Below are 17,576 nucleotides of genomic sequence, written 5' to 3' on the forward strand. Positions count from 1 at the left end.
TCATTTTAAAAATATGTTACAACACCTCCTTTTTCCTCTCCACTACTACTGTCAATAACCGCTTTGACAGTCTCTAGAACATTCCCTTCTCTGCTTATATACTCATGCACTGTAGCCATATTGGTTATGATGAATTAATATATCATCTTCCAGCTGCTAGAACAAATCTTTTCTCTTCCTCCTGCTTGTTTCCTGTTTATTCTTCTAACACTTGCAGGTACTCTATTATGGTATCAAAGCCTTAGTGCATCCGCACGGTACACTCAGTTCCAATGGGAGACAAGGTTCATCTTCTAATACCTCAGCGACGTCGTCTCTATCGGCATCCATGGCCGATTTCACTGTACCGACACCGGTAAAGTTTCTGATGTCCAACTTGGAATCTATCGTCAATGTTCAACTCTCTAGCGATAACTACGCTATTTGGAGACTTCAGATCTTCAAATCCTTCTCCGCAAATGGATTTGAAGGCTATCTAACCGGAAAGCTGCCTTGCCTGCCGGAGCCAGCACCGAACACAGTAAACGCCGATTATCGGCTTTGGAAACTCATAGACCAAAATTTGGTCTCAGCATTATTATCTACTATATCGCCCTCAGTCTTACTGATGCGGACATCAGCACGAAAATCTGGCGCATCTATCACAGGAGGCGTCGTAAATCGACGGCTCTGATTTAAGTTGTCATTTATGAATTATTTTTTGCATTTTAGTTTCTATTTTATGTTATTTCCGATTTTACCCCTAGGTTAATTTATTTGAGTGTTGTGGCCCAAGGGGCAATTTTGTAATTTTTTATTTTCTCATGTTGTGGCCTATATATAGGGCCTTTAGCTATTGTAATAGGAGGATGGTTAATGGATATAAAAAATTTTGTTTTCCACACTTGTGTTCTTCTTGTGAGAGAGCGTTAGTGAGATTCCTATGAGAGGAATCGAAGTTGTCACCAGCTGCAGGATGGGTCCGGGCTCGTGATTTGAAGTCCTTGGAGAAGGGCAATCGTATCACCCACCAACCTTGGAGACGACCGGGTTCGTGGTTTTCTCTTTGCATCTTTCGTTTTATCTTCTATCATTTGCTTTGTTCCATCTTCCTCCTCTCCATCTTCGTTTGGCCAACGGATTCATCTCTACCCGAAAACCCCTCCTCTTTCTCCAAACCCCACGGCCTCCAATTGCCCCAAGCCCCTTTGCCGCCGGCCAAGGCCACAACCGCCGACCCCCTCATCTCCCTAGCCGCCGACCACTCCCCTCCTTTCTTCCAACCAAATTTATTTCCTATTTTAGATTAAATTGAATGTGGGAAGATTTGAAATTCGAAATTCATCATGGCGAATTTTCAAAATCTTTCCTAGTTTAAATAGTCTATTTTAGGAAAGTTTCTTAATTAACTCAATTTGAATTTCAAATTCAAATTGAGTTTAATTGAGCCCTCTACCATCTCATAAATCTCCTCTTTGGGTATGAATTAATTAAGGGATAATTCTTGAAATTCAAATTTCGTTGAATTTGAATTTCAAAATTATTTCCTAAAAATAATTCTCCTATTTTGGAAAGTTTTTATTTTAATCTAATTTGAAATTGAAATTCAAATTGGATCACAAATAATACTTTCCAAAATCTTATACCTATTTTAAAGAGCCTTATTTATTTTAATCAAACTCCCGCTTGGCTTATCCCTGCCGCCGGTCATTAATTAGGAAATAAGAGCTCTCTTCCTCCAAAAGCTGCAGCCAGACGTCTCAAGCCATTCATTCCTTCCAAAATCCGGTGCAGTTATTTCCCTTGGGATAAATTTCCAAAAAAAAAAAGCTGATGTTGTGGCCAAATTCCCTCAAGTTCTTTTCTTGGGTTTTCTCTCCACAAATCCCTCTCTCACTGTTAGCTGAACTTAGGAAATCTTTCCTACATTAAGCCTCTTCATCCCGCTGGCTGAAATTAGATTTTCCCAAGCAAGCTCTAATCTATTTCCTAAACCGGCAATTAGATTTTGGAATTAATTTCTTCCCAAGCCGTTATTTCCCTTCCCAAAACTGAGAGCATATTCAGGAAGAAAACCCCTATTTTCTCTCTTCATCCCGCTGGCGGCAATACTGGAATTTCCTCTCAGTTTTTCTGTGAGAAAAATCTGAAAATAAACAGATTTTCTCCCTGCTACTGGCCGAGAACTTCCTTTTCTCCTCAGTTTCGTCCTGCATCACTTACCTTACATTGTACATCTTTCCACTGCATCCGAGATATGGGCAACTTTTGAGATCCGCCTCCAGCCGACCAACAGGTCTCGGGTAATCCAATTGAAGCACGAGCTTCATAACATCAAAATGGGCAGTCAATCGATTACCCAATACCTCACAAAAGTGAAGACGCTCATCGAAAACATTGTCGCAGCTGGATCCAATGTTGATTCTGAGGACATCATCATTTTCATCTTAAACGGCTTACCACGAACATATAATCACTTAAAAGCCGCCATACGGACCTCCCCCCACCCTCTCAACCTTGAAAATTTGTACTCATTATTGTGTAGTGAAAAAATACACATCAAGAATGAGTTACAACGGGATCTTCACAATCCCTCTGATACCCAGGCATTGTACACGACTCGCAATCCACCTCCCCAAGACAGAACTTCATTGGCTAAAACCAGTCATGGACGAGGATCGCCTTCTGCAAACAAGTTTGTATCCAGCCGACCTCCCCCAGCAACAACCACAACCCGACCTCAATGCCAAATATGCGGTAAAACTGGTCACACCGCTTTATCGTGCTGGCACCGCTGCAATGTGCAACAGTATGCTCCACCGCCTGCTACAGCACCTCGAGCTTTCATCTGTTAGGATTTATTCTGGCAATGGTATCAATATAGGGATGGCATACACCAAATTAAAGTGAGACACAATGAAATTTGGTTTTCGCATTTTCAGCGAAATCCAATATTGTTTTGGAAGTTTACAAGTTTAATCTTTTTTTTTTTTAATTATGTTTCTGTTACGCCGGCCCAGGAGGGGCCGGCTGGACCGGTCTAGCCAGGACTAGTCCAAGTTTACACCAGGCGAACGCTGGCTGTACGGAAATAGCAAGGGGTGGCGGCAGCCCCTGTGGGCCCCACTTGGGAGTAAATCAGTTTTGGGAGGAAAATTTTTGAATGAGGGGCTGTTTTAGGGAATTTGCAATTTTCCTTGGTCTTTAATTAGGAGTTATGGTGAGAGTTTGGCTCTCATCTTGAATTTGAGATCTAGGTTTTCTTACTTGGGCTCTTGGCATTGCTGGAGATTAGAGAGTTGTTCTTCCTCTCAAATAGAAGAACAATTGTATCTTGCTTATTTTTATTCATCCACTAGTGAAATACAAGTCTTTACTTGAGTTTCTGTCAGTTTTCTCGCTAGATCTCGCTGTTTCTATGTGATTTCCTGCTGTCCACTGCAGAAAACAGCAGTTTTCCTGCTGTTTTCTACTCCAATTGTGATTAGGTTTGCTAGCAATCTCAAGTATTCCCTAGGGTTACTTGCGAACTCAAGTATTTCCTATCAGTTTCTTGTGCTTCATTCAGCACATATTGTGAACATTCTAAAAAATCCGCCCCCTCGATACATCCTTAAGCCTCTCACAAACACGAATTCCAAGAATAATTAAATATGTCCAAACTAAATCACCTTGACCTAGTTTTCCTTTTTTCACATCCTTTAGCTTCTAAACCACCAGAAATTTCAGAAACACTCAAGATCATATCTAAATATATTACCTTAGCATTCTTGAGTGGTTCCAAACTTTGGATCCTAAACCATAAGAAACATGAGATCAAAATCCCAAAGGGAGCGATATGGGTTGGCCATTACCTAAACCTTTGGTCAACCCATTCCTTTTAACCACTATCTCAAATAAAAATAATTCCAACCCCTCAACAATATTCTCCAAATCGTTATCGACCCACCACAAGTTAAAGCATTGGATCACCCAGTCCAAGGCTATGTTGAAGGGGATGTTTTGTAAACGCATATTTATGAGGTTATTCTAGAATAAGCAAATGCTAAAAAAGTTCCAAACTAGGTTTTCAGGATTTTCTCTTAGCACTAGTAAGCTAAGCATAGCTTTACCTCACTCGGGCATATTTGGGGAACATTTTCACTGCTTTGCTGTTTAGATCGCTACCATGCATCTATTGGCCACAGTTTTCATGGTACTTTTAAAATATCTCTAATGAAAGAAGCTATTAAAATTAGATCTATTACAGAATCGTACACAAACAAAAAAAGATCTATCCACTAAAGCATTAACACTCCGAATGCTTTCAGCTAAATGATAAGGCTAATGTGAATCAAAATCAACAATTTCTACACAAATTAGCGAATGATGAAGGACTACTGCAGTAGGAGAATAAAAATCTCTATCTTGTTTGTAAATGTTGTCGTGACTGTTGCGGATGAGGAGTAAACACCACAATGACAAAACACGCACGAAGCAAAAGCAGCGGAAAGTAAAGACACCATGATTTAACATGGAAAAACTGAAAATTACAGAAAACCCACTGAACCACACCACACAAAGAAATCCACTATGAAAATTGGGAGAAATAAGTACAAATATCTCTTTTCTCTTGCTCTCTTCCTGCCTCTCTTCTCACATGCACCTTTCTCAATGTCTAACCACTCAAAAATACAAGAGAAAGCCAAGTAAATAACCCTAAGGGAAGCAACCCTTCAAAACAACAAGAAAGAAAGCTATCCAGTCTATCTTGCAGCACTGCGGCGCAAGTTTGGAGTACTGCGATGCCTGAACCTTTGTCTTAATCCGCTGCAGCGCCGTGTCTATACCACTGCGGCGCTCTACTCTATGTTGTTCAGAGTCAGGGCGCTCGGGTGCGCAACGCTAGGCCGGGCCGGGTACAACCGAACCCAAGAAGAGGGTAAACCCCCTGCACCCCCAGCGAACACAAGAAACTTAAGGTCTGAGGCAATAGAACAACCCGATTGATCAACACAATCAGATTCCATACATAACACTAACCATATCCATGAAGCTAGGAATGATAGGCTAGGCAAGCTTTGATTCCAAAAGAAAGTGAAAAATTGGTTCAAATTTCTATATGCAAACATTATCTAATGAAAGATGACCAACAAACATGGTGATTGAATTAGGATCTAATCTTTTTGTGCGAACTCCATATGCCTAGAAGTTTGATTTCCTCGAATTTGAATAAGACTTGAAAAATGTTAAGTAATTGTGCCCAAATATTTTGCTGGAGGATCAATAAGATATAATATCATCCAATTCAACAAAAACGTTTGCCACAAATGCCCAAATTGACGAGTCATGGCGGCAGCATCGACTTGTAAATATTTACTATATTTCAAACTCTAAATTCGTTGAAAAAATATAAATGAAACGGGAAATCCAACCCAAACAAGAGGGATAGGTGGTTTCTTGGAGAATCAAAATGAGGAGTCATTTCAGAATACACATCACATTGTCCCTGACATAATAGAATTGCCAAGAGAACAACCTAGTCAAATCCGCATAGAATCATTAATGAAATTTATGGATCATTACCAACTTTTTTTCCCAAATTATTTTGTCTAATTTTAGGATTTGCAAACCTTTGACTGAGGAGAAATGCAAATTTATAGAAAGAAATAGCCTTTTCAGCACTTGAGCGCTTGAAATATCTAACATTCAACAAAGGGTCATATTCATAAGCAGATAATCCTAATTAATGCCTATTTTTAATTGATAATATACATAGATGCCACTTTTGAGACCACTAAAAAACTAAGCCTAGGTGAAATGAAAAAACACTACGGACCAAATTTTAGGATTCTTAAAAATAAGGACCATTGTGAAGACTGATCAGCCTTAGAGAACCCGGTGTAGTAGTTTACCTCATAATATCTTTTTTAAGAAGACTAAATTCACTTATATACCAAGCGCAATGCAGCAACCATGCCTTTAACATAAATAAATAAGTTTCCTTAACAGCTAGCATTAAGGATGTCTAAAAAAATTTGCAATTGAAATCAAATTAGCATGGATTTGCAGTCACCTGGCCAGAAGTTTTAAGCTCCTTCCTGCACAATTTGAAGACTGGATTTAGGAGGTATAACAATATGTGAAGAAAAGAATCCAATGAGAATTGGAAGAAGTTAATTGTACCTTCTATGCAGGGATAAGTGAAGCTTCTCCATATAAGCTGTAGGAAACTCCTCAAACAACTTGTGAACAGCATCCACGGATCTAATCTGAACAGAGATGAAGGGATATAAGGATGGAGTTCAACAAGGATATTGCAACGTGAGATGCAACCATAGTATCAAAAAGCAAATCATATTTAGATAAGCCTCACAATAAAATTTCAATATGGATTTGACCACACACATCAAAGATAACTAATTCAGCATCGTATTTAAAAATAAAGAGTTATAAAACCTCAAATAATTCACCAAGCAATTGCTAAAAACCGTAATGAGCATTCTGCAAATACTAAAGTAAGAGGAAAAAGGCTTTAATATCATTAAACTAACTCGATTTTAATTCTTTTAGCTTGTGTGGCATAATAAACCGAACAAACTCCCAGAATAAAGGAATCTATACATACGCTTGCCTAGAAGGCTGAATTTGAAAATATAACAAAAAAAGCACAAGAATCCCAGTCAAACGCATAAAAATAATTATAGCATGTCAAAAGCACTTATTAAAGCCTCCAATCAATATTTTTTTTATTCAAGAGCACTTGCCTCTCCCAAACGGTCCCTTGCCCCAAGAAGAAAACCATAAACAGCTGAAAATACAGTGTAGAACAACTGGATATCTAAGAGATAAATCTGCAAAGTGAAAAAAGGAGGAAAATAGAGAGAATTAGTGGATAACTCCATTGAAGAAGTCTTGATAAGTCTAAATAGGGTGAAGTATATTTGCTATGCATTTCAAACTTCAAACAATAGTACGTACGCAAAGTTATTACGATGCATCAATACTCACACAGAAAACTGGTGCCCATAAACTGAGAATTGTAAGAGCATTGTGATTATCTGTAAAGAAGGTTGTTTTGTAAACAGAAGGTTGTTAGGATCACGAAAAAAATAAACTCATCAAATAAGATGCAAGAGCAAATTTATTAAGGCACCTTGAAAGACATTGACAGGTGCCTAGCTTCTGTGATTTGCAAAACCCCATAACTGTTCTTGTTTTTCCAATAGGAAGCAAGACAATAACTAATGTACTAGATGGACCTTTGAAAGAGGTATGAAAGAAGCTATCACTCCCCCTTACAACAAAGTATGCCAATACCCCTAAAAGATGCATGCAAATGAAAAAAAATTCTCCACGAAAGTTTGGCAGATGACTCAGAATACATATAATGCAAATCTGGAAGCCATCATTCATTGAAGATGCAAATTGTGTTGATATTATTTTAGCTATCCCTATGTTTTATTTTTAGTATTTGAGCTTTGTATTTGAACGTAATCATGCCTATGAAGTTAGTGCCTCCAATAATGGAAATGTGCTCTAGCATTTTGATTAGCTAAATTAATTCAGCCTAGGACTTCCTAGGTGATGTAGGAAAAGGGGGGTCAAATCAAACCCAAAAATATTTGGTTTTGACTTCCCTTGAGCTTACTAGCTCAATAAATTTTGAGCTGGAATTTAGCTCATTTATGAGCTGATTTTTTAGTTCATTTATTGAACTAAAGGTTAGCTCATTATTAGCTATGTTTTAGCTCATTAATTATCTTAATTATGTAATTTTTATTTATAACTTTTTATCTCTTAAATTTTAGTTTGTCCATTGGGTTTCCAAAGATGGCTTTTGGATTTCCTGTGCTTGTTGTTTTCCGTGCTTGGCTCATTAGCTTCCACGGGTGGCTGTTTTCGTGCCTTGGCTCCTTGGCTTCCTCGGTGGGCTGCTGGTTTTCCGTGCTGGGTGGCCTTTCCTGTGCCTTGGTGCCTCAGTTCTGTGCTGGCCTTATTGGTTCCCGCGGCTGCTCTTCGGTTCCCGTGGCTGGGCTGTTTCCCGTGAAATGATGGGGGATTTTCCGTGGTTTGTGTTGCTTGGATTCCTGTGGGAATTCAATTATGTGGCTGTTTGTATTCCCCTTTCATTTTATATATATATATATATATATATATATATAGCTTTGTCCACCTTCTCATCTCCTCTAGGAAAGACTTGCGAGTGCTTTCCACCCTTCTTCTCGGCTCCTAACCTCTTTCGTCTCGCCGCAAGTTTACACCCCACCTACATCCTTCTTCTTTTCGAAAGCTTCTTTAAGGTGTCTTGGTTGAGTCGAACTTGTAAGTGTTTTTTTTTTTTTTAATTTGAAATGTAAGAGTTTGTTCTTCCCTATAATTAGCTAAGTGTGTTGTCTTGTCTTTCTTTTGTGATCAAGAACTTTTCTTGGGGTCCCTCTCCCCAGGGAGGATTTTTTGCTCGCATCATTTTTGGTATCAGATCAAGTTAGGAAGTCCTAGGATTTTAAGTTGGTTTGTCAAGTCAAGTCTTGTTGTAAGTCTTGGAAGTCTTGTTGTGAGTCTTGTGAGTCTAAGTTTTTTAGGTTGAGTCTTTCTTTGGGTCTTGTTTTTTGAATCATTTAAAAAATGAAAAAAGACAAAAATATGGCTTCGTTCAAGGAGGAAATCAATCCAGACAATCCTGATGTCCCTCTTCCATTGGACAGATGGATTCCTACAGAAAGTGATTCCACATATCCGCTTCAAGACCGATTATACAAGCTTCAATATCACATGTTCTTATGTGATCAAAAATTTGAGAAGTGTAAGACATATCTACAAAGGCAGTTCGAGAAAGAGAAAGAAGACATTTTGAAAAAGTTTGGAGAAAAGATCAAAGAGTTGGATGCTCCGTCTTCACCTCCTCAGAAGAAAACAAAAGCTAACTCATCGGGAGATGAGTTCTCAAGAAGGGGAGTCTGATGTAGGCAAAGGGGGGGTCAAATCAAACCCAAAAATATTTGGTTTTGACTTCCCTTGAACTTACTAGCTCAATAAATTTTGAGCTGGAATTTAGCTCATTTATGAGCTGGTTTTTTAGTTCATTTATTGAACTAAAGGTTAGTTCCTTATTAGCTAGGTTTTAGCTCATTAATTATCTTAATTATGTAATTTTTATTTATAGTTTTTTATCTCTTAAATTTTAGTTTGTCCATTGGGTTTCCAAAGATGGCTTTTGGATTCCTTGTGCTTGTTGTTTTCCGTGCTTGGCTCCTTGGCTTCCACGGGTGGCTGTTTCCGTGCCTTGGCTCCTTGGCTTCTCGGTGGGCTGCTGGTTTTCCGTGCTGGGTGGCCTTTCCCGTGCCTTGGTGCCTCGGTTCTGTGCTAGCCTCTTTGGTTCCCGCGGCTGCTCTTCGGTTCCCGCGGTTGGGCTGTTTCCCGTGAAATGATGGGGGGTTTTGCGTGGTTTGTATTGCTTGGATTCCTGTGGGAATTCAATTGTGGTTGTTTGTATTCCCCTTTCATACCTATATATATGAGGGGTTTTGTAATGTTTAAAAAGAGTGATAAATGAATTTTTGAAAAGAAATTCTTGGGATTTTCTTGGAGGAGCTTGCGAGCTTTGTCCACCTTCTTCTCATCTCCTCTAGGAAAGACTTGCGAGTTCTTTCCACACTTCTTCTCGGCTTCTAACCTCTTTCGTCTCGCCGCAAGTTTAAACCCCACTTGTATCCTTCTTCTTTTGGAAAGCTTCTTTAGAGTGTCTTGGTTGAGTCGAACTTGCAAGTGTTTTTTTTTTTATTTGAAATGTAAGAGTTTGTTCTTCCCTATAATTAGCTAAGTGTGTTGTCTTGTCTTTCTTTCTTGGGGTCCCTCTCCCCAGGGAGGATTTTTTGCTCGCATCACTAGGTCTATCTGATACCAAATATTAGCACACAATCAATCCTCAATTCTTTTCCATCAACAGATTTGAATATTCACTATCTGGTGAAGGTATTGGTAGTACTGTTGAAATTACTCCTGTTGTCTGCCACTGATAGATTGTCGTTTGTAGTTTGTTTACCGTTCAAAACATTTATGGACTTTCGCTGCCCTCATTTTTTTCTTAAACGTTCTTACTATAGCATGGAAGACAGAAGTTTATTTCATTTTACAGCTTTATTATGGTAGTTGTATTCACTGTTTGGTTTCCTTCACAGGTATAGGACCAATAGTCAGCTAATTGCTTCATTTCTTTCTTTCAATTTCCTTCATTGGCACAGTACGAATTGTCAGTTTTTTGCTTCATTTCTTTCTTTCTATTGCAATGTAGCTGAAATTAAGGAATTGCTGAAACTAAGACTTTTGGAGTCAGAAAAAAATTTATTTCTTTTAAAATTAAGATTCAAAACTTCTTGTTCAAGCAGAAATTTGTACTAAATCAAGGCTTGTCATATTAGGCCACACCATGGGGGACTGAGAACTTATTTTGAGCTCCTTTGGTATATATAAATATGGATGTAACATTAACACTGAAAGAAGGAATAGTTGAATAAAATTCATGTTGCCACATAAGCTTTGTGAGTTTTTGCAAAAGAATTCATATAGTGCTTTACAAGTCTTGAAAATAACTCAGTGGATGATTCTTCTTGTATAAGCAAGAGAGCAAGGTCCTAATCAATATAGAATTTTACTTCAATTTTTCTTTCATGGTGTGAATCTTAATCGATATAGAATTGTATCTTGGTTATAATATTCTTCTAGAATTTCAAATTTTAGCAATGTTTAAATTTCAGTATAAAAGAATAAAATATGTTCGATAGTTTTGTTACAAATTTGACTAATATTTCCTTGAATCGAAAATTCAAATAAGTGAATTGTGATTTTTTTATAGTTCTTCATGCATTTCCTCCAATGCCCACGATATTTACCCTAGATCCTAAAACATTGAACATCAAATTAATGTCTAGATAATTTTTATTTTTTTTTAATGTCTAGATAATATTGTTACATCATCATGTCAACTAAATAAATGATTGACTTGGATCAAAATGACTAAAAGTGAACTCAACTTCAGAGTCAATTATTGACTACCAAAGGGATGAGATTTTAATTAACTTATAAAATTAAATAATGATTTCTAGCAAGATCTACATCGATACAAATTATGTGTAATCAAATCTGAAGAGGTCGAAGATGATATAGATTATGAATATTTTTTAGAGAAGGCTTTATATGCAAAAAAAAGTTTGTTAAAACATGAACTTACAATTGATTTTGTTAAATTTGAATATGTACTTCATATAATACCTGCACCTATAGAACCTGGTAAGACTCTTCCTTGCACCTAGGTATGTTTTAAATTTGAAACGTTGAAGTCTAGAATGGAGTAAAAAAGTTTGAAATGCAAGTAAGAAAATTCCCTCAATCAGTGCTTCAGCACTACGCCTTGGAGCATTGCGGCCTACCCTGCCTGTGATGAGGACATCGAAGATCAACGGCTACGATCGTGTCTATTTATTTTCATGTATTTTATTTATTATTTGTACTTTTCCATTTATACCCTCACTTGAGGGCTTTGTTTTATGTTTGCCCTAGGGGCAATTGTGTCTTTTTTTATTTTCCTTCATGTATTGGCTATTTAAGCCCTCCCCTTCCTCTTGGAAAGGGATGATGATTATTGAATGAAACTTTTATGCATTTCCTCCAATGCCCACGATATTTACCCTAGATCCTAAAACATTGAACATCAAATTAAATGTCTAGATAATTTTTATTTTTTTTAATGTCTAGATAATATTGTTACAATCATTCATGTCAACTAAATATAATGATTTGACTTGGATCAAAATGACTAAAAAGTGAACTCAACTTCAGAGTCAATTATTGACTACCAAAGGGATGAGATTTTAATTAACTTATAAAATTAAATAATGATTTCAGCGAATCTACATCGATACAAATTATGTGTAATCAAATCTGAAGAGTCGAAGATGAAATAGATTATGAATATTTTTTAGAGAAGGCTTTATATGCAAAAAAAAAGTTTGTTAAAACATTGAACTTACAATTGATTTTGTTTAAATTTGAATATGTCTTTCATATAATACCTGCTACCTATTAGAACCTGGTAAGACTCTTCCTTGCACCTAGGTATGTTTTAAATTTGAAAACGTTGAAGTCTAGAATGGAGTAAAAAAGTTTTGAAATGCAAGTAAGAAAATTCCCTTCAATCAGTGCTTCAGCACTATGCCTTGGAGCATTGCGCCTACCCGCCTGTGATGAGGACATCGAAGATCAACGGCTACGATCTGTCTATTTATTTTCATGTATTTATTTATTATCTGACTTTTCCATTTATACCCTCACTTGAGGGCTTTGTTTTATGTTTGCCCTAGGGACAAAGTATGCCTAGATGATAGTAATGTGATATCGAAAGGAGGCCAATCGGACTTCGAACACTTTGAATTTAAATTTGGAAGATCCTGATTTAGTGTAACCTCTACTGAGATGACTCCGGATAATTCTGATAATCTTGATTAATTTTGGATAGTTCTGATTTAGTTTTGGATAATTCTGATTTAATTCTAGATAATTTGATGGCGGCTTAGATAATCTCGAGTTGGAAGTAAGTCAATCGAATTTATCACCTGATTTTAACTGAACAGAACCCATGGATCTGAGGGTTGCAACAAAAAACCTGAGTCTCTTCGAAAGACGGTACTTTGAGTCTGAAGTTTTTGAGCCTGATTTGAGCAATGAGCCCCCTTCTTGTTTCATTAGAGTCTAATTTTAGAGCTGCTCAATTGGATTTATATTTGGTCGAGCTGTGTCATTCCAGATTCATACATTTTGCCTGTTAATAGCCTCGTCCTACCAGGACAAGACCACTTCTATCCTAGTTGTGGATGAATTTATTTAGATGACACTACCCCCACTAGGAGACTGCTGTCGACCATAACTGAAACCACATATAGAAGTGCCCTGGTAGCTAAGAGTGTCTTCATTCCTCCCCCTACACCAGTTCCCTTAGGCCAAACACTTTAAACCCCTCTTTTTGTGACTCGTCCACTTTTGTCTAGTTATATATTCGTGTGAGTCAGTATGTTGTTGTGTGTGTTTTGTAGTCTGTTGTCTTCCAGAATCTTCTTTGTTTAAAATTTATGTGTGAGTCCATATTTCATTCATCTTGCATAATCAAGTCTCTTGCACCACCCCATGTTCATCTTGTGAGTCTTGAATTTTAGACATATGAATTCGCATATCACATGTCGCATTTACATTACATATGCATGACTTTCTTAAGAAAGTTGCACGCCTAACTGAATAGAGCAATAATAAGTATGAACTTTATGTTGATTCTAAACGATAATTTAAATCTATTAAAGTTGGTAACTCAGTAATGGTGCGGATTTATCCGGAAAATTACATGCTAGAAGTGCAGATCATTTAAAATAGTCAATAAAATCTATAACAATGCTTACGTGGTGGATCTGCTTGCAGAATTCAACATTTATTCCTTTTCTAACATCGAAGATTTAGTAGACTTTGAAGGTCCAGAGTTAAACCCCCAAATCCAATTCAAATTAAGCCTTGTGTGACCCCACCTTGGGAGAACCCCAAAGCCTACCTCCACTCCCAAAATTCCTATAGCGCAGAAGGTTGACATGATTCCTAGTGATGAAATTATTTCCACAAAAGAGGGTGGACGAAGAATATACTGGACTAGGTGAAGAGGTGAACCTAAGTCGGAGGATATGTGGTCAGAGTACGAGGAGCTACAACAGATAAACCCATATGCACGAGGACTTTCAAGACACCAACTCGACGGAGTCGAGTTTTTCTCCCACCTGGGGAGAATGATGAGGACATCGAAGATCAATGGCTACGATCATGCCTATTTATTTTCATGTATTTTATTTGTTATTTCTATTTTTTCATTTATACCCTCACTTGAGGGCTTTGTTTTATGTTTGCCCTAGGGGAAATTGTGTCTTTTATTTTCCTTCATGTATTTGGCTATTTAAGCCCTCCTCTTCCTCTTGGAAGGGGATGATGATTGATAATGAAAAGTTTTATGTTCTTGTTGATCTCTTAGTGAGTTCATGAGAGGAGAAGCCCGAGGAGGGTAATTCGCAATACCCGTCAATCTTTGGAAGAGTCCGAGGTTCGCGGTTCTTACGATCTCTGTGTGAGTTCGTTAGTTATCTCTATCTTTCTCGTTTATTTTTGGTTATCTCCTTTCTCCCCTCTTCATGCACATTCTTCTTCTCCTCCATTGACTACCGTGAGCCAAGTCAAGAGGGGAAGAAGCCGAAACCTCCACTAGCATCTCCACCCTAGCTCCACCCGCCGGCCACCCTAGCTCCACCCGCCGGCCACCTTGCCGCCGGCCTTTCCCCTCGCCGCCATTTCCCCCCACACCTCCCTCCCCTAGCCTTCATTGGAATTTGAAATTTAAAATTCAAATTCTTTTCAAATTTGGAAGTTCCATTTTTGGAAATTTTTTGAATGAATTCAAATTATAAATTAAATTAATTTGGATTTAATTAGAATTTTCCTAGTCATCATTCATGTTTGGAAATCCCTCTCCCTCTCTCCCTAACTCTCTCTCTCTTTCTCCATACCGCCGGCCCCCTCATTGGGCTCCCCATTGATTGCCATCAATGCACCCCCTCTAAATTTTGAAACCTGAAATTGATTTCAATTAAATCCCCTCCCATCCCAATTAAAACTGAAATCTATTTCAGTTTTTCTACACAAAGCTCTCACCCCTCTCTCTCTCCACTTTGCCAACTAAGCAACATTTAATACCTCCTCCAATTAACCATCAATCCCCCAATTATCTCTACCCGTTGGAATTGAAATTAAGTTCATAAAATCTGAATCAATTTCCCTCCAATTCAAATTCAAACCGGCAACATTACCAGCAGGCTTCTTCCTGCTGTCACGCCGTCCAGGAGGTTTCCACACCCGCTGCCTCAAGTCCCTGGACGTGCTACCCTGCTGGCTGAAAATTCCTGCAAAGGAAAATCAGCAGTTTCACTGCTAAGAACCCTCCAGGTGCTGTCCAAAGCCTTCATATGGCTGCAGTTCAGATTTTCTAAGTTATAGGGTTGCTGTCCAGAGAAATTTCAGCAGTAGAAACAGCTGTTATGTAGATCAAAAGTCCTCAAACTGCCGCACAATTCTCCAAACAGAATTCAGGTTGTTGTCCAAAGAAAATTCAACCAAAGGGGACGACTGCCTTGCCCAGTCAGATTTTTTTATTGTTGTTCCAAGTCCCAAGCCCAGGCTTCAGTGATCTCTTTCCATCATTCTTTATTTTCCTAGTCATTTTCTAATGTGGAATTAATTGATTCATTGAGATCATGTTAGCTCTACCCGCTAAAGCCTAGTAATTAGAAGAGTTGTGTGAGGGATCTTTCATAGCCTAATCTTATTGTTAGTATTGAAATTTATTGTTGGAACAATCTACGTATGCAATATTGGATTAAGATGGCTATCTTTTGAACTTAACTTCTATGCATGAGAATTAACCTAAGCTAAGTACCACTTAATATTTATCTTATCGTTCAATTCTGCATAAGATTTTGTTTATTATTGCCTCTAAATCTAAGCGTGCAAATTTTCTTAAGCAAATCATTTTCGCATGAGATAGTTTCATATCATCTTGGTATCAGAGCATGGTAGACATGCACGACATGTGTAGAAAAACATCCTAGGGTATAGCCTTTCATTGTAGCTTAAAACTTGCATGCATATCATTGCTTCGTTAGAGTTTATTCAATGTTTTCACCGCTGCAAGTGCATTTCCTGCAACCATACATTGACATTTAAGTTGTCCTAGCTATAGTGTGAGTGCTGCCATTAGACTTACTTTGTTATTAACGGCTTAGGGCAACTAAAACCTTGTTTGTAGCTGCATTCCCCACTATTCCAACTGTTAGACATCGTTTAGAGAACTTTTCGTCGCTGTTTAGGTGCTGTCCTCACCATAAGACCATACCAAAACACTTAGACTACATAACCCTTGGCTGAACCTGCTGTCCACTTTATTCTTGCACCTATTAGCATCCGTTTGGGAGAGTTTCATGTAGTATTTACTTGCTGTCCAGGTGCCTGAGTCCAACCTATCTGCCTAGATAACTTCGCCTATCCTCCTAGCGTGCTGCCCTTTCATTTCCTGCATTGTTTGGTAGCATTTAAGTGAGTCTAACCTTCTATTTAGGTGCTACCCAAGCCTTAGCAACCTCCCTAAACACCGGGTGACTTAAACCCTTCTTGAAGCTTGCTGTCCAGTATTCTCCTGCACCTTATAGCAAGTCGAAATGGTGTTTCCCCTTTGTAAAGTGTGTTACCTTGCACCCAATCTTTAGTAGGTTTCACTAGACACTTTTCAATGGACCCGATAAGACTCCAAAAGAGTTTAGATGACATCGTGAACCTAGTGGGCAATATGACTAGAATTATGACGGAGAAACCCGTTGACTATACCCACTCTAACTAAATGCCCCACTCAGCTTATCACCCGAGACCTAAGCCCAGGCCTCCTCGACCTCACTTAGAATCACCATATTGTCTGCCTACCTTTGATGGATCTTTGGATGGTTACTCCTTTAGGGAATGGGTTAGGCAACTAGAGGATTATTTTGAATCATGTCATATCCCTGAGTCCCACCAAGTTAGCATCGCTAAGTCTCACCTAAAAGGTCGGGCTCTTCAATTTTGGCCAAGATTGGAAGATCATAGAGAGTCTCGCGGTGAGTACCTTACTTGGAAAGACATGAGGAGAGAACTCAGCTTAAAATATAGACACTCTACCTGTGGACACCCTGCTGGTTCTAAGTTTAGGTCACCCCCAGCCCATCAAACCATTGGGTATTACACTCTCAATACCCCTACCCCTAGTGACCGTCATTTAGAGCACCACCCTACCTCTTTTTGCAGAACAAACCATGGACCTTACTGTGGTCGAGACCACCCACCCATTAGTAACATCCGGGTTGCTGCCCCACCCTATAGGTCTTCACCGAACCTTGATAGCCGACCCTCTACGGGGTCATCTGTTGGACCAATCTCTTATGACTCCCCACTTGGACCTACTACTAGTCATCCCAGTCAACTTTTAGCCTCCCCAGTCCTTGACCCTGTAAGTGTACTTTTGATAGAGAAGTGCATTAACAAGAAAACGCCCTCTGAACCTAAAACTGAGTGCATCCATTTCATTGATGCTAATGATATTAAGGATAACAAAGACTTCTTTGAGGGTGGAACAAGAGTAATTGAATCAAACTCTCTGAATGACTTAAACCCTGAACTAGGAAAGCTAGAACCTGTAAATGTAGACACCTTAACCCACCTCGATCCTAGTCTCCTCGAGGATAAGCCTTTGGACAAAGTATGCCTGGATGATAGTAATGTGATATCGAAAGGAGCCAATCGGACTTCGAACACTTTGAATTTAAATTTGGAAGATCCTGATTTAGTTGTAACCTCTACTAAGATGACTCCGGATAATTCTGATAATTCTGATTTAATTTTGGATAGTTCTGATTTAGTTTTGGATAATTCTGATTTAATTCTGGATAATTTTGATGGCGGCTTAGATAATCTCGAGTTGGAAGTAAGTCAATCGAATTTATCACCTGATTTAA

At 38.4% G+C, this 17,576-nt stretch overlaps 1 protein-coding gene across 1 annotated transcript in view; it reads right to left on the reverse strand.

Annotated features, from left to right (window-relative positions):
• Positions 1-17,576, reverse strand: part of LOC110106746 (callose synthase 9) — a 189,230-nt gene that overhangs the window by 70,191 nt on the left and 101,463 nt on the right. Inside the window, exons 21-24 of the mRNA XM_028699978.1 lie at positions 6,970-7,019; positions 6,726-6,812; positions 6,145-6,230; positions 6,035-6,059 (exon numbers count right to left, since the gene is read on the reverse strand). Of these exons, the coding sequence (XP_028555811.1) occupies positions 6,035-6,059; positions 6,145-6,230; positions 6,726-6,812; positions 6,970-7,019 (248 nt within the window). The remainder of the gene's footprint in view (positions 1-6,034; positions 6,060-6,144; positions 6,231-6,725; positions 6,813-6,969; positions 7,020-17,576) is intronic.

Source organism: Dendrobium catenatum, unplaced genomic scaffold (assembly GCF_001605985.2).
Source record: "Dendrobium catenatum unplaced genomic scaffold, ASM160598v2 fragScaff_scaffold_1417, whole genome shotgun sequence".
In the NCBI taxonomy this organism is placed as follows: domain Eukaryota; kingdom Viridiplantae; phylum Streptophyta; class Magnoliopsida; order Asparagales; family Orchidaceae; genus Dendrobium; species Dendrobium catenatum.